Genomic DNA, 23,711 nt, shown 5'->3' with positions numbered 1-23,711 from the left:
ATTTAGAAAATATTCAAATTCATTAATTTCAGCCTAAATGTTTTACAGACTAATGTCAAAAGTCAAAATAAACATGCAAAAGAGAAATTAATATTCATGAGTACCGGCGAAACAAATTCAAATCTGTCGCTTTTAGGATTCCGTAGCCAATAGAAAAAAAGAAGAAACCGAAAAAATTGAAATTACAACAACAATCAGGAACGGTAACACATAAGCCAATGGGCACTTCTTTCTTCTTTCGAGAAACTTTCAGTATTTTTAAATGAACTCCAAAATAAAACTAAATATCTTTTAAAGTACCTACTCGAAACTAATAAAACTAAAACCCCGAAACACTATCTTAAGCCGTCTTCTAATCTAATCTAAGTATCCCTAATGTGTGTAATAGCTTCGTACTAATAAATGTCCATACAAAAATACTTAAGACTGTTTCATTACTAGTTTTAACACGATGGTTTATAAATAAAATGGTAATTTAAGAATATTTATAGACGTTTGACTACGTGGAGTGGCGTTTTAATTATTCGCTGTGGGGTAGCTTGTCTTTTGAATGTTTCTGGCTCAACGAAATCAAAGTAATATCAACTCTTGCAGCTTTTTAATGCTAATTAGTTTTAACAGGTCTTATTAACTTGATCTGTATGGCGAATCTTTTCGTTAAAATTACTCATCATAAAATTCGCTTATCAGAACACTTCAGAACGATTTTGTGTTTTGCAATCATCCAAATTTAGCAACGGTGAGCTTTTGATGCCGCGGAATAGCCTATAAGTAGATCTAATGAAGTTAATCAGATGTTGACCCTGGCAATATAATAACTTGAATATTCCCATTAGACTGATGCAGAATGCATTCATTCGATTGTTAACCAGTCCTGTATGTGTGTATTTGTTTATAAAATACCATTTTACTACGTTTTTATTAGCCTAATCTTATGTCCATAGGCACTCTTTCACAGAAGCAAGAGAGGCATTCAAAGAGAAACACACCTTTAGAGAAAAACTATGTTGGGGCTTATTATCTCTTTTTAATTTCAATCTGTGATTTTCATTATTCTATCTACCCAACGGATCCTCCCTGATGATCTCTTTATCTACAAGTTTTAGCCAACGCTATATTCATTCTAGCAAAGGCAAATGCTTTTAATGGTTTCTATTGATTCTTGATCCAAATCTATTTTATTTTTGAATGACTAGCTCAAGTAAATCTGTCGATAGGTCGATCATGACAAATACGATTTTACCTTTAAATCTTGAGTATTTATGAACGCGTGAAATAGAAGATATACGTGCCCTATATCGAACCTGTAAAACCTCGTGATACAAGCATCGTGGTACATTTAAACTCCAAGCACGGTTGGTTTCCAATGGACAATTTGGAATTATTGCTTATTCCAGATTCACCTTCAATGATCCACCTTAAATTGGAAAGTTAAACAGTTTTTCCGAAATATTGAGCCCCTTCGCTGGGTACACAAAAAACGCTAAGCACGTTGCCGTACAATATTATCTTGTTTGTTCCGAAACATCAAACGTTTTCGATTTAATAATGCAACGATTTTGTCTTCGGCGTTTAAGGGGGAGTATTGTCACAGGAACTCTGAAAATGTCGAAGATTTAATAGTGTGAGGAAGTGACGTCATCGTGATATAGATGTAGTGTGAGCGTTTCATCAAATAAGTCTACTTGAAATATACTTTTATGACAATAGCGGCGAAGAGTAACTTGGTTACTTTTTGGATACTTGACTTTTTGTGATGAGCAGCAGAAACGAAGCGGTACCTACGATAATAGCTCGACGGGGAATATGGAAGACCTCCCGGAACTGTCACTCTCACAGTTAAGAAGGGCTACAATGCCGCTTAGGACACCCCACAGACTGCAGAGCCGTCGTATGGACGTTACCTCTGGTTGTAAGCATTTATAGAATAATAGTCGATATGCGGACGGATCATATTATTGACGTACTTAATCTATGGTCCGATCACACAGATACATATTCATGGCTTTTTGGCGGGAACGCGATGAGTGAAGTTGTGTGATTTGTTTTATTTTGTCTATTTAGTGTTTCTTCAGGTTTAAATGTGTAATAACGGTGGTTTATTAACTGTTTAATATCTGTGAAAGTGCACAAATGTGCGAAAATGAAACAATGCTGCTGAACGTAACTTCTCGGGATCCTCTAAAAAGTCCACTGAAAAAATCTCAGTAAATATCCACCATTTTACTGAGGTTATATTTCATCCCATATTATCTCATCTCATTTCATTTAATTTCATCCCAGTTGATTAATGTCTCAAATTAATCATCTTCATTTCAATTGATTTCACTCCTTAATATCATTGTTCATAAAAATAAGTATATAAATTAAAATAGGACTTGACTTAAAGGTAATACCAAGTAATAAAATCCCTTTAAAAAAATACATATTCATAGAACTTTCATAAAAACCATACATTTGATGTTACGACTGTTGATATTGATCGTTCCCAAATTAAATTTTTCAAATTCTATTAGGGGCAGTATTGAATATTGGACAAATTCAGACTAAGTTAGGACTACAACTAGGTATCATAAGTTCGCAAATACCAACAGAACAAAACTGCACCCTTAACGCAATGAAAAGAAAGTTTACTTAATGCGTTCGAGTGTCGTCCCCGGGGTTCCCGGATCGGAGCAATTTCCTTGAAAAAACAAGGGGTTGCAGACGAAATAACATTAATTTTTAAGGCTTATCGATTCTAATGGGCCTTTTTCTGCAGATTCTCCATTCTATTCTTTATAAAAATGAAAAAAACATCTAACCATTTTTGAGACGCTGACTTTTTTTCCTACCTATGCTGATAGCCTTGAGAGGCTATTTCAGCTTCACCCTAACGTGTGTAGGTGAGCTCACGGGGCTCAAACCGAAGTGTTGCTAACACTGACTTACCACAGGATCGCAAACGCGACCCACTGAGGAGATCCGGCGAAAAACTTAGTGGGCTGTGTCTATGGGTTAATTCGCTCGTCGAGCCCTTCGTCGCAAGCGACGGGTTCGACGAGGACGGTGACCGGTGCTTGTGGTGCCTAAAAGCACCGTTAATGGATCGGGGACGCTGACTACTGAATATCAGACTCTCAAGACATTTCTAGTGACTGGTAGATGTCGGCAAAAAAATAGCACGCCTTGGAATTTAGGCCGTCAAACAATGTACCAACTCTTTTAGAGGTAGTCCCGATTTGCTTCAAACGAAATTCTCTAAATAGTCTATATTAAAAGATTTATTATGAGCAGTTCTCTGGGCTAATGGTATTATAAATGCGTACCATTTTTGTAACGAATTTGCTGACAATTTTAATGTGGAATATTTTTGGCGAAGATATTAGCGAATACAAATTGAAAAAATATATTTATTTTGGCATCCTGCACTAATATTAAACATGTGTTAGTGCTTGTATAGTATGAGATATGAGAACAGGATATGCGCGTTTTAACTGAACGCAGCAAGCAAATATGAGTGAAAACACTTGTGAGTAAATTCCTCTTATAAAAGAGATGACTCAATCAGTGTATGTAAATTGAATTTACGTATGGGCGTATTCGTGCATTGCTTCCTTTGCAACGTGTCGTAGCTTCGAAAATGAGCACGAAATGTTTCAACAAGAATGTATTATTTAGGGATGATCAATGTACCGCAATGTATGCGCACGCTTAGCTGTACATTGCGGCGTATGTATGCGCGCATCGATATCTATTAATGTTGGAACTTGAGATTGTTTATTTTATTGTCAGTTAATCAGTTTAGATGCTATACAAATTGAGACTTCGAGCTCAAGGTAGACTGACAAAAAAAAGCTATTTGTAATACGGCTAAACAATAGGTAAAAGCTTGGTTTTTTTGTATGAGCATACGTATTTTTATGGTAATAGGTTATCACTGACGCACGTTTTGGATCCGATCCAAAGTCATGTGCATTCGAGCACCGCCCCTTCCATGTCTGAGATAGGTCGTAAAAATATGTATTTCTTAATAGCTGATCTTTGAAGAGTTAATGGATTAAAATTTATCTTTACGACTCCAAATGTATTCGAGGGGTAGCAGTGTTTCAATGCTGAGGATTCCAGTAGTCATTCTGGCGAAAAAGATTAGTATTTTAAAAAAAAAACCTTTAGAAATTTCCTGTATTTTTTAGATTCGTTCACCCGAGCTCACGGCCCACCTGGTGTTAAGTGGTAACCTAAGTCCGTAGACATCTACAACGTAAATGCCACCACACACCTCAAGACATGAGTTCTAAGGTCTCGGTTTTAACAGTACCATGACTGTCCCTGTACCCTTCAAAACGAAGCGCATTACTGCTGCATGACAAAAATAGGCAGGATGATGGTACCGATCCGCGTGGACTCACAAGACTTCCTAGCACCAGTAAAAAGGTTACAGGATCTAACATCAGTCAGAAGTCACACATATGCGATTTTTAAAATTGAGAGTAAGTACTCCAGCTACTACTTTCGTCTCGTCCATCCCTAGCAACAGTATTGGGTATCCATGGACTCCTTATAAGCAAGACCTTAAACACTTACTGGAAACTAATGATAGCATAATAATCGAAATACCACCGTCCATACCATATAATTCCTCAATAGCTTTGTCTGATATGGCATCCTTACACAGAAACGTATGATCGCATCAGAAATGAACAAGAACTGACCTTACAAATGTACTCTACCCGTCCATTTTAATAAGTCTGGCTTGTACACGAAGTTGTTCTTTTATTCGCGTAAGAAAATATTGTGTTTGAGTCAAAATCCATACCATATGAAAAGCATCTTACCGATTAGTAAGGGGAAATTTGGAAACAATCCTTATTTAATATCAGCCTAAAATGTTGAATGTCTGTGTGGTCACAGACATTATTTTAAACTCAAATACGACGTGTTAGGTTTCTTTCGAAATAGGCAAGAATATCCTATATGTTCCTAATATTAAGGACTGTTTTCCATTTTCCTAGATATGTTACATTCGTTCGGATAATACTAATAACAAGAATTCTAATTCAAAGTCCGAAGTTGCGCCGCGACATGTTCTTACTCCATTTAGTTGAGTTATGAGACATTCTGAGAAGTACTAAATTATAATTATTTCAGGAACACACTCACTGTGAAACCCGTCACGGTTTAGACAGATATTATGTTTAACGCAATGCTATATACCAATATTGGAATCCAGAAAAACTACTTTTGAAATTGTTCTTTTAAATTATATGATTCAACAACCATAGTAAGTTTTCATTTCATAGTTTGATAAACCACGCTCCTTCTGGTATATGCTATTGCTTAAAATACATACATATCAAAATGCAGAAAAAAAGTTTTTGACACTCATAATTTTAGTGTAAATGCTTTTATGATAATAAAATGAAAATTACAGAACCAGAAACAGATGAAGTAAAAGAAACACCAAAAGAAGATACAAAAAAGCATCTTCCATTGGCTCGTTGTAATAGATATGCGAGTACTGTTGGAGTGTATGTAATATTAAACAACAGATGCATTGTCCCGTCACTGACATGTACATCTTTTGATGTGAAACATCTATAGCCGCACGTAAAACCGATTTCTGGCGTGGCGACGTATGTCGTGGCGACGCATGCCGTGGCGACGCGTAGCCGCGCTATATGATGGTATATATATACAGTGTATATGCAGTAGGGTGTACGGTGTGGCGACGCGTCGCCATGCGCAATCGACTGTGCGATTCTCTCCCACTCGATCCGGCGTTAAGCCATCTCTCTCGCTACACTGAGCTCGGATACCTATAGTGTATACTCCGTAGTGTATACAGTGTTATTTACTACAGTACACATAACCTGTGTTTTACTTGAAAACAAATTATTTTTTCGTAATATTTTATTTTATCATTATGACATATTTAGTTCCTATCACAATCTGTTCTTTTCTGCATATTACTTTTACAAAATAATGTCGATGTTTCACATCTGCCAGGCGTCCCGTGACGGCTCGCATTTTTTTAGTAAAGTAGGTTAATATATTTTTTTTTTATTTGGATTTCTAATAGCAGTCTAAGTTTCGGTTTCAATCGTCAATCAATTCAAATTTCAAGCATTGTCGTCGCATCGCAACGTTTACTCAAGAATTTATTCTCGTATCCCGACCCGAAATTCCCTTTGCAAGCTTCATGCCATACTCGAACCTACCTGAATAATACGTCCAAACTATCCTAATACCTTCAACGCATTAAATCCAGGACTTTCGGTCCATTTAACAAGAGACATGGGAATGTTAATTTCCGTTTACGATGAATTAAATATTTGAGTTATGTGATTTGGAGGTAGGGGACATAGCTTCGTAAATACAGAGTTGCGTGTTGATATTGGACATGTGGTGTTAAAATTTTATCTGGTCGGAGAGGAAATGTTGTCAGCTCGCGTGGTTTTCTACGCGTTACATTTTCGCAGAAAGCAAAAGTCGATTTAAATGATAGGATAGTCGTTATTTAAAGATGATTTTGGAATTTGTTTTAAGAATATACAGACAAAATTAACTTAATAATATGATTGACAAATGATAAAAAAGACATGTACAAAAATGAACGTACCTATCTCATTAATGAACTTTTTTCGGCAAATCAAATACAGGGTGATGGGCAATTTAAAGTATACGGCAACTTTAATATAAAATAGTTCAATATAACTGAGTATGAAAGAAAATAAAAATTAAATGTAATTAAATTTCAACTTAGAAGCTTTTAAGAAACTGACATTTGCGAAGACTGATCTAGAAAATGAGCTAGAAGAGTTGGAGATTTTTTTTGCGGAAAGATAAGACTTTTTGAAGACAGTTTATTTTTCAGAGGCAAACCTGAAGTTTTCAAGCTTATAGCTCTAGTAATCATCTAATCCTATTTAAGTTAGTGTTGTGTTAGCGTGTATGGGGACAAGTGATACTCAAGACGGCCAGCCGACCGGTAGACTCGCACGAGACAGATAGTCCGCACTATTATCTGCACTCTTCACGTACTCGATTACATAATTATAACCACTTAGAAAAATTGCATATCTTTGAAGTCTGTTTGCCGAGACTTCTGGGATGCCTCGTTGTGGGCCAAATATCGAGAGAAGCGGTTTGTGGTCCGTCCTTAGTATAAATGGATTTGACCTGCCGTACAAATATTGATGAAATCGACGAACACCGAATATAATCGCAGTTGCTTCCTTTTGGATTTGTGAGTACCTTTTCTCGGCGTCGTTAAGCGTGCGCGAAGCGAAAGAGATAGGTTTTTCTTGGCCATCGGAACTCACCTGTGATAGGATAGCACCCAATCCATTGGGTGACGCGTCTACAGTTAGAATTATAGTTGCATTATGATTAAAATGGGCCAATACATTATCGGATGCTAACAATTTCTTGATTTCATTAAACGCCTTATTATGTAACTTAGACCAACGCCACTTTGTTTCTTTTTTTAAAAGTTCGTACAATGGCCCGAGAATACAAGATGCATTCGGTACAAAATTCCTATAATAATTAACTAAGCCTAAGAAAGATCGCAGTTGGCTAACATTCGTAGGCGCTGGGGCCTTTAATATTGCTTCCACTTTATTGGGTGATTTCCTTAGCCCCTCTTTATTAATGGTAGACCCTAAATAATTAATCTCATCTTGAAAAAACTGACATTTAGACTTCTGTAAAACAAATCCTGCGTCTTGCAACCGTTGTAGGACCTGATGCAGTCTCTCAAGATGTTCAGAGTCATTGCGACCCGTTATAAGCACATCGTCCAATAAACACAGCGTGCCGTCCAGGCCCGCTAGCACTGTATCCATAGCTCGCTGGAAAATTGATGGCCCACTAGCTAACCCGAACACCAAACGCGTATACGCGAAGATCCCTTTATGTGTATTGATACAAGTTAATTTTTGGGATTCTTCATCCAGACAAAACTGTCCGTAGGCCATAGACAAATCTAATTTAGTAAATTTCTGGCCTCCGTATAGTTTAGAAAACAACTCGTTTACGGTAGGCAACGGATACTGTTCTACAACTAACTGCTTGTTTATAGTAACAGAGTAGTCCGCGCAGATACGGACCGAACCGTCACGTTTCAGTACCGGGACTATTGGTGACGCGTAGTCGGAATGTTCGACTGGTCGGAGTACTCCCAGTCCCACCAAACGGTTTATCTCTTTTTCTACTTTTTCACGCAGAGCAAATGCGACCGGCCGTGGTTTAAAAAATATAGGATGAGCACTTTCTTTTAATCTCAAATTAACTTTATATTTGTTAAATTGACCTAGCTTGTCCGAGAACACAGCGGGATATTGTTCCTGAATTAATTTCAATGTGTCTCGGGTAGTGGCACATTTATATACGGGCGTTAGCTGCAGTTGAAATTGCGCGATGAAGTCGCGGCCCAGTAAAGGCGGTCCACCGTCGCGCACCACGTACACGTCGAGCTGGCGCGCGCGACCCCGCCACTCCACTAACAACTGAGCGCGAAAGGCGCAACCTAACACGTCACCCGAGTAACTTAGTAACTTCTTATTTGTGCTTAATAAGGGAATGTTTTTAAAATGTTCGTTATATGTATCTACGGACATAACGGTAACAGCTGACCCACTATCAATCTCAAAGTTCATTCTGATACCATTGACACACACGGCTTCGATTAATGGTTCACCTCGCAAAGATCGAATGTTATAAATTTTACCGTCGTCATCGTCACCTTCATCGTTCTCCTCCGTTACAACATAATTGACTCTTTTGCACATTCTGCGCAAATGCCCTTTTTCGTTGCATTTCCTACAAGTGTAACTCGCAAAACGACACTCCGCGGCTTTGTGATTCGAATAACCACACACGGAACACTTCACTTTTGCACTTTGAGGTACCCTAGTCGGAGAACGTTTGCCTATTTTGTACAGCTCTGTAACGACAGCCTCGGTAGCAGCGCTTGCAGCAGCAGCCGCGCGGGCGCTGCGCAAGCTCTCGGTCAGCTCCACAGCCCTGGCGAAGGTCAGCCCGGCCAGCTCCTGCACGTACATTTTTTCTTTTTCCACGCCCGGCAGCATACCCATAATGAATCGATCTCTTAATGCCTCTTCTACATTGCTGAAGTCACATTGAGCAGTGAGACCTCGTAACCTCGCAGCCCACTGTGATGGTGTCTCCTGGGGTAGTTGTGTGGCGGCATAAAAACGATGACGCTCGCCAAAACCCACTGATTTTGGAGTGAAATGGTTGTCCAAAGCACTAACTATATCTTCGTATGGTACTTCTTGAACTTCTTTAGGCAACACGAGATCAGCTGCCAGTTTGTAGGTAGATTCGCTGAGTGTGCTAAGCAATATGGCCCGTCTTTTGACTCCTGCTGGATCTTTCACCACGTTAATATCGTTCGCGATGAACCACTGTGTGAGTCTGCATCTCCAAGTCTTCCAAGTTTGCGTATTATGGTCGAAATTACTTAAATTTCCGAAAGACATTTTTTATATTTTTTTTAGTGTGGGTACCTCGTCGCCAATGTTGTGTTAGCGTGTATGGGGACAAGTGATACTCAAGACGGCCAGTGACACACTAACATTTATTTCAAACATAACAGTTAGTAATGATATTCTTATTCTCATCAAATGCCTATTGGCTCCATCTATCATTTGACAAGACATCGCCGGAGTCTCAGCTCGAAATTCGATAGCAAAAAAGTCCGTCAATGACCAGTCCATTAGCAATACAAAGAGGCTGGATGATAAAACATTTGCTGTCACAAGTCCCTCCGTTTGTTTGTCGAAACGTTTTTGGGAGAATGTCGCCGTGATTCTGGACGTGTCAGTCACGCTCGTGAAGGCAGAGCTACGAAATCAGCGGTTCCCTGATAATTAACAGACCGACCTTCGAGTGTCGCCAAATCAGATAGGCCAAGTAATGTTGACTGTGTTTCACCAAAGTTATTGCTTAATGTCCTCATTGAAGTAATGGTTCGTGATTCCGACTACTGTGATACAGGATCTTGTTCGATTGCTTGTCGCTGTGTATTTGTTGATATATTTGTATATTTATTTGGCATTTTGGTTCTGAGCGTATTTTTTTTTATATAGCCCTTGTCAACGAGCATACACCTCACGTGATGGTGAGTGGTTACTGTCGCAGGGGCACAGCCTTGCTGCTGCCTACCGTTAAATATTCTCCACAAGTCTCGTTTGAAGAAGGACATGTCATAGCGTTTGGGAAACACCGCGGAGGGGAGCTCATTTCAAAGCCGGAATCTCTGGAATCTCCCTATCTCTGGAAACTCACTGTGGATGAACGAAGTGGCTCCAGGTAGTATGGATGAACTCTACTCCGGTGGCATGTGGTGCGATGGTAAAAACGAGATAATGGATCATCTCAAACAATTACTCAGAGCACTCCCCATGGAACACACTAGACAAAATACAAAGAGAAGCGAAGTCCCTCCGCAGACCCAGAGGTTCCAAACGATCCGTGAGAACTAGCTTATCCAATCCGAACTAGTTTTTGTATTTCTATGTTTCCGATACTAATAACACAGAACGCATTTCTAGAACCTAGCTACCGTTGAATGAATATGTTTTTGTTTTATTTGCCATTGCCAGTTTTCGTATTTTTCCTGGCCCGACTCGCGACTATCTCCCTAGCTTCAAGTGATTGCTTACAGCACGAGGGTAGATTGAATAACGTTTTGTTTACTTTTGTTTCGTCTTCAGCTCGTAAACAATAGGGAGATTATCGTACACAAGACGTGCTCTGGACAAAAGATTATTACATCCTTCGAGATATTTGATCCATTTATTTGTGTTTTTTACTATTATCTGCCTTAAATAAAACAAAAGAGTATTGATACGTCTCTAATTCGGTAAAAGTCCTAGTAGTGGTAAAGTGATTTTGTTCTATCGATTATCTTCTAAGCGTACAGACAACGTACAGACAACAGACCTTTTCTCGCATCATTAAAGTTTTTATACTTAATGACGAAATGTATTATACATACTTTTTACTGCTGGCAGGACCTCTTGTTAGTCCGCACGGGTAGGTGCCACCTCCCTGCCGTAAAGCAGTAATGCTTGTGGTAAGAACCCTTCATATAGTATGTAATAATTTATTTAGAATTTCAAATTTTGTATGAACTAACAGTGCAGTAAACACAATGAGTGAAATGTGGCACTGAGATGTTGGTCGCCCACTGTGGGAGTTAACCGAAGGCTCAGACTTACTCAAAGACCAGAGAAGAGGGCTTTGCTCGGAGTTACTCTGAGTCATCGAATTAGGAATGTGGAGTATCACACCCGTCTGCGAGAAGCTATAATAAGCTTTAGCTACCACCAGAGGACCACCACAGGATGGAAAAAAAAAGGGAAGATTCACAAGATGATAAATCGACAAAGTCCGAAGGCTTGCAAAATTGAGTGGTAGTAGGCAAAATACATTGCTCGTAAAACAAGCGGTCGTCTTTACTCTATTGGCTTAAAGGGAAATCAACGTAAGTCGTGAAATATTGAAGCATTTTTATGGATTTTTTTGCGTCACTCCATACTGCAGTCGCGTATAATACGATTTTTGCATACACATCGACGGCGTCCACGTCACTGAAACGAGAAAGCTGGGAAACTAAAATTGTAATCATTTTTAACTTAAATCATATTAAGCTAGTGACCCGACCTCGCTTCGCTTCGGAAACATTAAATTTTGTTATTGATATCTGAGTCCCGCGATGTTACATCGCTGGTCTAAAAAAAGTTACTCCTTATATCATCAGCTACCTATCAGTGAAAGTCTCGTCAAAATCGGTCCAGCCGTTCCAGAGATTAGCTGGAACAGAAAAACAAAAAAAAACTGGATATAATAATATGTACAGTGGTATACATACTTACGCATTTAGTAAAGAGGGGTTATTATATTATTACAAGCAGACATTCCAATTTTATTTATTTGTATAGATATGTAATTAGTATTTTTAGGAATGGTTGTTATATTTTATATCGTAATAATTAACCGTTCATTCAGAAGTTCGTCGATTTCTTTTAGAGCTTTAAAACTCTCATAATATATATATTTCGATACAAACTCGAATATTCTATTAATGATAGTTCGTATCGTTATAACAATATAAGGATGAATTTACTTAGCCACGACCAGTTTGACCTGGAGTGGACACCAACCAATTCGACCATGAGTTAAAACGAATAAAGTATTTTTTATTATTATTGCATAGATGCGTGGACGAGCTCACAGCCCACCTGATGTTTAATGGTTACCGGAGCCCAAAGGCAATCTACAATGTAAATACCGCCACCCACCTTGAGTTATGAGTTCTAAGGTCTCGGAATAGTACAACGCTTGCCCCACCATTCAAACCGAAACGCATCACGGCAAAAATAGGCAGGGTGGTACCTACCCGTGCGGACTCACTAGAGGTTTCACTACTGGTATGTACAATCAGTCCCTGCTTTTCTTCGCACAGATCCTAATTTGGGAGCATATCCTAATTTGGATCCTATTATTTGTCGCAGGTTTATAACTCTAAATTTACAAGCAATAGTCCAATGCGAAAAGTTGCTAGGGTAGTAAATTTACCCCCGTCTGCCCCAGTGACTGGTACAGCGGCCCTGATGCGTGTAAGTGACCAGTAAAAATATAATTGATTTTACTATCACATCTTGCTTGTTGGTCGTTTTTTGCGTGCCTCTTGAGACTGCCATCGCAAATTTGAGTAGACATGTGGGTAGGCATGCCGTTTCTTATCGTCTAAATCACAAAATAAATCCCAAGTTCCACGTGTCAGTAGTCAATACGTGGGTAAGCCCGATCTAGGGTAAATTGGTAAATTACCCGCACTGCCGACCCTGTTATTTACCTTGCCTGCTCCTTGCCCCTTCCGTCCTCCCAGGCTTGCACTTTCTGTATTGATTGATGTCATTAAACTTTCATTGTTAGGGTTGTTCCACTTGTGACGTCATGGTTCGCGATTTTCAACTTTCGCAATTGTATTAACGCTTAAACAATTACGGACATATTGAAAACTGGCGTGTATTGTAACTCCACATGACTAAGTAGACTATCTATCTACAATCTATAAGATTGATTTTTGTAAGTGGTGTCTTCTATGAGGCCCGGAAATATCTCAACAAAAGGTGTATCTATGTAGGACTTCGTTCAGCTATCTTAGCAGTTCCAAAAGCACACTCCCTGCATGTTACTGGTGGTAGGACCTTTAGTGAGTCTGCACGGATAGGTACCACCAACCTGCCTATTTCTGCCGTGAAGCAGTAATGCGTTTCGGTTTGAAGGGCGGGGCAGCCGTAGTACTGTTAAAAATCAGTTACAACTCATGTCTTACGGTGGATGGCGGATTTACTTTGTAGATGTCTATGGGCTCCGGTAACCACTTAACACCGGGTGAGCCTTGAGCTCGTCCACCAAACTAAGCAATAAAAAAAGGGTTGAAAGAGATAGGAATCAGATGAACTGTTTCTGAATAGAATCGCAAATATTCTTTCAACTTTCGCCCATACAACCGGGATGCGTGTTTTATGTATGTATGTGTATCAAAATAACACATACAGAATAGTCCATTAACACGGGCCATGTTGCCGTAATGGTATTGAACTTCGGACCTTTTATTCAAATTAACACATTATACATTTTAATTACGAAGCCACGGGAAACAAAGAAACTAGTTAAATGCTAAATCACGACTCTATACACTGTACGCGTGCGAGTTTGGCTGCCTTATTTGTTTATTTATAACCATTAAATCGCGGTCATGCTCAAAAACAACAATTTCTTTTTTTTTATTGCCCTTGTAGGCAGACAAGCATACGGCCCACCTGGTGGTGAGTGGTTACCGTCGTCCATGGACTTCAGCAATGTCAGGGGCAGAGCCAAGCCGCTGCCGTCTCGTTTGAAGAAGGACATGTCATAGCGCTCGGGAAACACCGTGCGGGAGAGCTCATTCCATAGCCGGATGGTACGTGGCAAAAAAGACCTCTGGAAACGCACTGTGGATGACCGCCGTGGCTCCAGGTAGTATGGATGAACTCTACTCCGGTGGCGGGCGGTGCGATAGTAAAAACGAGATGACGGTATCATCTCGAACAATTCCTCAGAGCACTTATTTACTACTTCACTTTTTTTAGAGAATAAGGTCAGGGCTCGTCTGGTGTTAAGTCACCAGAGCCCATAGATATCAACAACGTAAATTCCGCCGCTCACCCTGAGATATTAGTTTACAATACAATGGCTCACCCTTCAAACCGAAATGTTTCACGGTAGAAATAGTTAAAGCAGTGGTCCCGTACCTACCCGTGTGCACTCACAAACCAGCCTTATCACCATTACGTGACTTATGGTAGTTTTTTTTTTATTGCTTAGATGAGTGGACAAGCTCACAGCCCACCTGGTGTTAAGTGGTTACTGGAGCCCATAGACATCTACAACGTAAATGTGCCACCCACCTTGAAATATAAGTTCTAAGGTCTCAATTATAGTTACAACGGCTGCCCCACCCTTCAAACCGAAACGCATTACTGCTTCACGGCAGAAATAGGCAGGGTGGTGGTACCTACCCGTGCGGACTCACAAGAGGTCCTACCACCAGTAATTACGCAAATTATATTTTTGCGGGTTTCATTTTTATTACACGATGTTATTCCTTCACCGTGGAAATCAATCGTGAACATTTGTTAAGTACGTATTTCATTCGAAAAATTGGTATCCGCCTGCGGGATTCGAACACCGGTGCATCGCTCAACACGAATGCACCGGACGTCTTATCCGTTAGGCCACGACGACTTCATGGTACAATGTCAGGATCGCTTCAAATATTTCTCGGTTATCATACATAATAGACGCGAGTTTAGGCCCTAATAGAGCTTTTATGTGCATTAATAACCAAATTTTAGATCACATGATTAGAAGTCTGCGTCAGGCTGTGTGGCTTTCAGATAATATGTATATGTCCTCCGTCTCTCTGAACTGCTATTGCTGCTTCTAAAGAGGACATACTCTAAATATTTGGCAGTCGTCGTGGCCTAAAGGTTAAGGCGTCCGGTGCATTCGTGTGTAGCGATGCACTGGTGTTCGAATCCCGCAGGCGGGTACCAACTTTTCTAATGAAATACGTACTCAACAAATGTACACGATTGACTTACACGGTGAAGGAATAACAGCGTGGAATAAAAACTCGCAAACTTACAATTTGCGTAATTACTGGTGGTAGGACATCTTATGAGTCCGCACGGGTAGGTACCACCACCTTGCCTATTTCTGCCGTGAAGCAGTAATGCGTTTCAGTTTGAAGGGTGGGGCAGCCGTTGTACTGTAAAAACTGAGATCCTAGAACTATTATCTCAGGGTAGATATCTATGGGCTCCGGTAACCACTTAACATCAGGTGGGCCGTGAGGACGAGCCCACATCCCAAATAAAAATAATAATCAAAACACCCATACGGACGGTTAAACAACCTCTTCTTAGTGATGAACAAACAAAAGTAGTACAATAATAATTGATACAAATCATCTAATTTACAACGTTACAGTTTGGCCTGAATAAATGGAATCTAAATACGAGCTATGAGTCTATAAGTATGGGAGCTGGAGGCGGAGTCGCTCGCTGCCGACTATCGGTGGCGCAGTGAGCTTCGTGCTCTGGGCGTGGCGCGTCCCTCCAAAAGTGAGCTGCGGGCGCGGAAGGCCCATTCTCGGCGGTCCGTGCTCGAATCGTGGTCGAGGCGGTTGGCCAACCCCACGTGGGGTCTACGGACCGTCGAGGCGGTTTACCCGGTCTTTTATGACTGGGTGAATCGTGGCCGAGCACGCCTTACCTTCCGTCTGGTGCAGGTGCTGACTGGGCACGGATGCTTTGGAAAGTACCTGCACCGGATAGGAGCTGAGCCGACGACGAGGTGCCACCATTGTGGACACGACCTGGACACGGCGGAGCATACGCTCGCTGTCTGCCCCGCTTGGGAGGTGCAGCGCCGTGTCCTTGTCGCAAAGATAGGACCAGACTTGTCGCTGCCTGGCGTCGTGGCGTCGATGCTTGGCGGCGACGAGTCTTGGAAGGCTATGCTCGACTTCTGCGAGTGCACCATCTCGCAGAAGGAGGCGGCGGGGCGAGTGAGGCAAAGCTCTCCTCACTACGCAGAAACCCGCCGCCGCCGAGCAGGGGGTCGGGACCGGGGTCCCGTCCGTAACCCGGCCCCCTAAGAGCTTCGGGCTCCACCCGCTTTGTGCGGGGAGGAGCTTAGGCGTGGGGCAGCGTGGTAGGTCGCGTTCCCCCGACCGCTCCGGGGGAAGGTGTAGCGCGGCGCTATCAATCGGGCTCTTGGCCCGTCGACCGAGGGAACCGGCGGTCATGTTGCTGGCGGCCGCCGGTCCGGCGTCTGGGGGACGGCGGGATGGATGTAATGTGCTTTGCGTAAACCCTGTCCCGCCGTCTCAATAACTCCGACTGGAGCGGCAGGAGTTTTTAGTGAGGTTCGACTCCCACATACCCCACCTGCCGTGCGGGTGGGGATCCGGCGATTTTCTCCTGTGGAAAAAAAAAAAAAAAAAAAAAAAAAAAAAAAAAAAAAAAAAAAAAAAAAAAAAAAAAAAAAAAAAAAAAAAAGTGAGTCTATAAGTATAGCACATTTATTAAAAACTCTTGGCCTATTCTATAAGTCGTATAGTGTATTTACCGAGTTCACTAGAATAGGAAGAAAATAAAAAATAAACAAAAAGTTAAAATATCTATTTTTGATCGTTGTAATTAAGGTGCATTCGGTAAAATCAAGAGAAGAATATTAATTTTTTTTCTTTAAAAAAATTTCACCAGGTTAGTAAATGAGTTTTCAGCTAAGTTCGTTGTAGCTGGTGAACTGAGCCTATGGACATGATATTGTAAATGCCACCTTGAGATGTGTATGTGGTCGAAATCTGAATTCAATTGCCTCAATGACCCAGTTTTGCCCCAAAACACTGTCTGTAGCTTATCATCGTTTTAGACATGCCCTTTTTCGAACCTGTGCATCATGCGTGACAAAGCACATCCATTGAAAATGTGCGTATTAAAAACATCTCAGACTGTACAGCAACTTTACGACCCTTAAACCGCAGTTTGAGATTGTAAGCAACAATGTATGGAAACGATTTCCACTTCAGACGAAGCGGCTTGAGGTTCGCGGTAAAATTGGATGTTTTTTTGTTCATACTAAGAAAGACTGGATAGATTTTATGAGCGCAGATGACTTTTTAGGTCTTTCTTGATGGCGGACGACCAAAGTCACACGTGTACATATCGACAATTTCAGGGTACAGCCGAGCCAACAATTCTAGTTGAAATGATTAGATGATGACAATTGGCTAAGAATGCGACGACTTATTTCCCGAGCCGTATGACATATCCTTCTTCAAACGAGGCTTGTGGAGAGTACTTAACGGTAGGCAGCGGTTTGGCACTGCCCCTGGCATTGTTGGAATCCATGGGCGACGGTAAGGACTCACCATTAGGTGGGCCGTATGCTCGTCTGCCCATAAGAGCAATAAAAAAAAAGACTTACCATGAAAAAGCTAAATTCGGTAGTAGCTAAGAGGTCTATAAGCAGAAACTAATATCAAACGACTAAATAGCTCCTGCTTCTATACCGATTTTATGTGGCATTGCACATTGCACGTACCTTCACCTTCCAATAAATTATTTAAGATCAGATCATTAAAATAAAGGTAGCTCTACATATTTGTTATTCTTTGTAAAGTCACAACCACATGAGAGTGCAGCTTCCGCGTCGTAAATCATGACTGTCTGTGCGTTTAGAGGAATCTCCGGGACCGTTGGAGTTATATCTTAATAATACATCCAGCGCACTCGTTTTATGGTAAATTTAATGGATTTACAAAGGTTTTTGTTTCGCGCCTTGCTGTTGGACTTTGTGTTCTGTTATGCATTTGTTTGTAGAACTCTAGTGCCGTCAAAGTGCTTAACTGGTTTAATTGTCAAACGTTCATAATTATTGAATCGTGAATGAACCACCATAGTTTCGGGTTTTCTTAAAATAATTAATAAACAGAAAATCGAATCGAAAATTCAGCCCTCATTCATCTGATGTACTGATGTACAGTGTAGTGATCCGCCGCAACACATTCGATTCTCATAGCCTTCACCGTCGCGTTCCCTAAAAAAATCATCACAGGATGTACGTATTACGGCGGGACGTTTTTAGACGTTGCTAAACTTTGTATGAGAAAAAAAGATGCGCCACAGTAGCAATATTCAGAAATGAGGTATGCAGCGGCTTGGCTATGGTAGGCAGCGGCTTGGCTTATGGTAGGCAGCGGCTTGGCTCTGCCCCCAGCATTGCTGACGTCCATGAGCGAAGGCGATCACTTACCATCAGGTGGGCCGTATGCTCGTCTGCCTACAAAGGCAATAAAAAAAAAAAAAAAGATGTGGTTGCTCACACTCACGAGGTTGAACGTGTTAAATAATGTTGATAAGCACGCTATTGCTTTAATAAAAGTCTTGAAGAAAAGCTCAGCTTCCTGAAGCAGTAAATCAGTGTAGTCTGACGCTACAACCCGAACGTGGTAAATAACACGGCAGCAAACGCACTCCGACAGTAAAACCAGCTTTATTTACTTCTATACAAAATTAGTGGCACACCAAATGCGATAATATCGAAATTACCGGATCGGATAAATTAATGCTCTGTTGATTAACGCATATTAGCAGTCTTCTTTTTCTCCACCTTATCCCACTAGGTGGGGTCGGCACAGCTAATTTTTCTCTTCCATTCTCTTTTATCAGCCGTCATCTCAACACTCACTCCTCTCTCTCTCATATCGTCCTTCACACACTCCACTCATGTCTTCTTCGGTCGACCTCTTCCCCCTCTACCTTGCACTACCATTTCCATACATCTCGCATATTAGCAATGTGATGAGTTAAATCAACAAGTTTAGTGCTAACACTTATATTAGTTTAACTGTTTTCAATTCGTTGGTTTTTTTTATATTTCTATTGATTAACAGAAATGCTCAAGCTCTAACTGTAAACAAAATCATCACTTCTGCCGAACTTAGACATATATTTGCGGTATAACTGAATCACATGGTGTTACCTATTGGTTCACTTTCTAAATGATATCTACCACCCTAATACTTACCAACAAAGTAATATTGTCGTACTCTGAAAGAACCCATTAAGAACAGCTTTTAACTAGCATATTAAATAACTTAATGTAAAATTATTCATATCCATGTTCATATCTTCATATTGGATTTGGATGGAAGGCAAAAGTTCTAGAGGCTGAAGCTCAAAGTGATCAGCTAAGTGACTCGGCAGCTAGAAATTCTGGTGAACGAAGCTCCCCACGAGGAAAAAATAATCAGAATAGGTGGAGAGAAACCGTATGAAGACTACATAAGAGTCATGATCTTCAACAATGAGGGAGCCACTGAGAAGAATATAATCTTTCTTTTTTATTGCTTGGGTGGGTGGACGAGCTCACAGCCCACCTGGCGTTAAGTGGAGCCCATAGACATCTACAAAGTAAATGCGCCACCCACCTTGAGATATAAGTTCTAAGGTCTCAGTATAGTTATAACGGCGGCCTACCCTCCAAGCCGAAACGCATTACTGCTTCACGGCAGAAATAGGCGGGGTGGTGGTACCTACCCGTGCGGTCTCACATGAGGTCCTACCACCAGTAATTACGCAAATTATAATTTTGTGGGTTTGATTTTTATTACTCAGTGTTATTCCTTCACCGTGGAAGCCGATCGTGTACATTTGTTAAGTACGTATTCCATTAGAAAAATTGGTACCCGCCTGCGGGATTCGAACACCGGTGCATCGCTCAACACGAATGCTCTGGACGTCTTATCTTTTAGGCCACGACGACTTCAATTATCACAGCAGCACGATGCTACATACTTTAACCAATTTATGAAAACCAGTATCATTCTTCTTTCATCTTTCAGTGTCCCCATTCCTTATTAAGTACCGGACGAAACAGGAAATTAAGTTTCACCCTCTCCCGTGACAATTTTATTAACAATACTTTATTTTTTCTTTGCGTATTTGTTTGCTTTGTGTTTTTTTTTTATTTTCCTTTTCATTAACTAGTTGAGGCGGCGCCGGTTTTGCCTTTTAACGAAGTCGGAAAGTTCCTTTTTAATTTCCGTATGTCCGAGTAATAATATTATACAATTTTTTTGAAACGATAGCTTAATGTTATACAAGGTGGAGGGCGTCGAAGACAGAGCAAAATGGGGGAGAAAAATAAAAAAAAGCTGACCCCATCCCTGTCTGGGATGAATAGCTAGGAAAAAAGAGAGAGAGATAGCATAATGTTAACCTGCAACATTAAAAGTAATTTTTTAGGTCGATTTTCATAAAAAAATAATTAAATCGATATTTAACAGTGGATAAATGTGGTTTTGCGACGATAGCTACATAATATTAGGCTAAAAGTTGACCTTCGTAAATAGTGGAAAGCATTAGCATTTTCTACACAACGGGGCGGGACGCCAGAAATGAGCTTTGCTTTTTTGCTTAGGAAATACAAATTCAGATACGGTTTACAATTGGCATAACAAGACACAATTGATTCCATTGAAGGTTTTTTTTTCTTCTCGAGAAAGATTTCCAAGATTTATTTTTTATTGCTCTTGTAGGCTTAAAATTATAATTTGCGTAACCACTGGTGGTAGGACCTATTGTGAGTCCGCACGGGTAGGTACCACCGCCCTGCCTATTTCTGCCGTGAAGCAGTAATGCGTTTCGGTTTGAAGGGTGGGGTAGCCGTTGTAACTATACTGAGACCTTAGAACTTATATCTCAAGGTGGGTGGCGCATTTACGTTGTAGATGTCTATGGGCTCCAGTAACCACTTAACACCAGGTGGGCTGTGAGCCCGTCCACCCATCTAAGCAATAAAAAAAAAAAAAAAGGCAGACGAGTATACGACATACCTGACGGTGAGTGATTACCGTCGCCCATGGACTTCAGCAATGCCAGGGGCAGAGCCAAGCCGCTGCCTACTGCGAAATCGGCAACAGAATAGCGAACAGTAAATACAAAACAAAAAAATACATAACGTTTAAAAAGGTGTATTGACGACCCACGCTAACTACTAATACAATTTGGGTAAGGCGACGTTATGGTAAACGCAGTATTGACTGTACACCAGAACAATTGCAGGCTTAAAATCTCTAGAGTGCGTTCAAATTTGGCAACAGTCTTATCATTTTATTGGGTTATAAATTAAAAAACCAATTATGAACACACCTATAATTATGGCAAACATTAGAAAACGCCATCCCTACAGCTACACCACAAATAATATCATCACATTATTCTATTAGGTTTAATAATCACCAATTAATCTTTATTCATAAACGCAATACACATCAAACGACACAATTTTCTTGTTGGGCGTAAATATCCGCCGCTTTCAAATTTGAGGTTTGCCTGTAGTTAAAGGATCTGCAATCAGAGCCCCATTGATGTGGGAAATAGGGTCATGATTAAAGAGTTCGGTGACTGATTGCATCTTTGAAATCTCTGATTGTAAGTAGTCAACGAATGGCCAAAATACAGCCCCCGCATCCTATTAATAATACCAACAAAATTCGTATCAACGCATCAATCGCCTAACAAAAGTAAAGTGGCCTTGTCATTAGATATGATTACAGAAGCAAGCAAGCCCTTTTAATGACTGTGAAGCCACGAGAAACGTAATGCTGATGGTGGAAAATTAATGAATCAGCTGAGAAAAAGAAGCGAGATGAAATCTTATATAGCCATTCAGGATTTTCCCAATAAAGATACAAGTCTACGGCTAGGATGGCGGCTAGGATACCATATAGCTCGCATAACGCATCGCAATGGTCGCGATTAAGCGAGGTCTAAGCCGCTGCGTAAGCTACAAAATGTGTACTTAGCCATCCTTGCCACATCGCGTTCAGATAATTTCAAAGCAATTTTTTTTCAATTCAAACCAAAAATTTAATTGCAAACGTTTAAACCTAGTAAAGGATCTCGAGAAAAGAAAATATCCAAAGACCAGGGTGGTCGCTGACTCCCTTAAAGAAGATTGATACTATAGCCTCAAATAGCCCTATCCGTGGCAATTATAGTTGTCAAACCTCACACTAATGACCAGGGAAGTGGAGTCGAAGAATGTCCCCCAACTGAACTCCATGTAAGGTCATTGTCGATCAGCATGGTACCCAGCGACTGTTTCCGGGCTCTCCTCATTTCGCAGCAGCACGAGTCTATCTGTCCTCCAAAGAGGTGGAAGCCTACTCAACTCGAAGCAAAAGCAAAAAGCTCCAAGAGCCTTTAATTACTGTGCTAGTTCTTTAGACTAGCAATTTAAATTAGAGCTCTGGATGGTAATAATTACTCATTTTTGTGCGGTCTGTATTTTTTAGTATACCTACAATTAGTTATGTCGTATTGCACTCATATTTCGCAGACAAAGCTACAGTAAAACGTTTATGGCCACATAAACGTCGGGATGAACTCGTCTTGTTTCATCTCTACTTTGAACATCTTCCATAAATTATGTTTTATGTGTTTCACTTGAAGCGATGTCAAGTCTTCATTTTTAAATGCTTAAGTTCTAGGCATTGATGTTGATAGGACATATTGTGGGTCCGCACGAGTGGACGCAGTACGATTAGTTATAGAAAATCCAACACAGTTCGTTACTGATGCATTCTTATATAGAAAAGAGCAATAAAAAAAAACAACAGGAGTAACGGTTGTTCTAATTTTACTTCAGTTTTTTAATTGGGAAGATGCATCCCCTAATTCTATAAGCACGTTAAGCAACTTCGCTAGCGGACAACCAGTAACTACTTAATATCAGGTGGTACAACACAAGATAAGTACGTTCGCTCGTCTATCCAATAACTATTAAACATATTTACCTATTTTAGAGTACAAACTTTAGTGCACAATAATCTTGAGGTTTTTTACCGTTATTACTATACCAGTCGCGTTATCTAACCGACTAATATACTATACACCCGTTCTCCCCACCGAATGTAGTTCCGCCTTGTCGTGGCGGTGGGGCTTAAGCGTGCGTCCCTAAAATCGCGTGCAGAGGAATCTGTGTGGGACGCCGCGACCAAGAGAACTGCGCCCAGCTCTCCTTGGCTGCTTCCGTATTCACGGGTGCTCCTTGAGAGAGAGCGAGGGACTCTCTCCCCACGCCCTTTGCACTGGCAAAGGGAGGCATTCAGGGGATGAGGGGTTGGCTCTCGGGAGCCTGATGAGCCGGCGGCACTTTTGTGTCTTCCGGCTGCGGGTTGCCATGTCCCCGGCTTCGGTTACAGGGGAAAGCCTTCCAGATATGGGAGGTACCGGCTCGCCGGCGTGGCTCCACACCGCGTTGTGGGCGACGGACAGGCCTCGGCCACCGTCGGCCAAACCGTAAACCCCAGTCATGGGGAACGGGGGCTCCTGCCTTTACTGGTCGGAGCTGCGAGGACGCAAACCTCTTCAAAAATGCCCCAATCTCAAGCTCGACACCCGGCGATGGGATGTATGGCTGGAGGGTTTCCAGTCCCGAGGGTGTCGTAGATCCCAGGGGACCAAACCCCTGGTTAATAAAAAAGGATCAAATGATGATGGCCAATTGTGAAAAGTTAGTACCCCAGGAGGGTACCGCCTGCGAGTCGGGCGGAGAATCCCTCCGTGCTT

At 41.0% G+C, this 23,711-nt stretch overlaps 1 protein-coding gene across 1 annotated transcript; it reads right to left on the bottom strand.

Annotated features, from left to right (window-relative positions):
* Window positions 1-1,388: 1,388 nt before the first annotated feature.
* LOC119630222 (uncharacterized protein K02A2.6-like) lies at window positions 1,389-23,456 on the bottom strand. Its single transcript, XM_038018912.2, has 3 exons — window positions 23,373-23,456; window positions 7,679-9,437; window positions 1,389-1,417 (listed from the first exon to the last, which is right to left on the bottom strand). Exons 1-3 carry the CDS (start codon window positions 23,454-23,456, stop codon window positions 1,389-1,391), a joined length of 1,872 nt encoding a protein of 623 aa, XP_037874840.2.
* Window positions 23,457-23,711: the final 255 nt, after the last annotated feature.

This window comes from Bombyx mori, chromosome 22 (genome assembly GCF_030269925.1).
Source record: "Bombyx mori chromosome 22, ASM3026992v2".
NCBI lineage: Eukaryota > Metazoa > Arthropoda > Insecta > Lepidoptera > Bombycidae > Bombyx > Bombyx mori.
The sequence above is the reverse complement of the archived record's forward strand: the minus strand, read 5'-3'. Positions and strand labels throughout refer to the sequence as shown.

Bases quoted from the DNA above. Each gene is read 5' to 3' on its own strand.
- LOC119630222 (XM_038018912.2), bottom strand. From the start codon at position 23,456: ATGACTGGGGTTTACGGTTTGGCCGACGGTGGCCGAGGCCTGTCCGTC. The intron at 9,438-23,372 runs GTACCTCCCATA...CAAACTTGGAAG, and splicing joins GGAGCCACGCCGGCGAGCCG to ACTTGGAGATGCAGACTCAC. The intron at 1,418-7,678 runs GTCAGTTTTTTC...TTCCAATTTAAG, and splicing joins TGTTTTACAGAAGTCTAAAT to GTGGATCATTGAAGGTGAAT.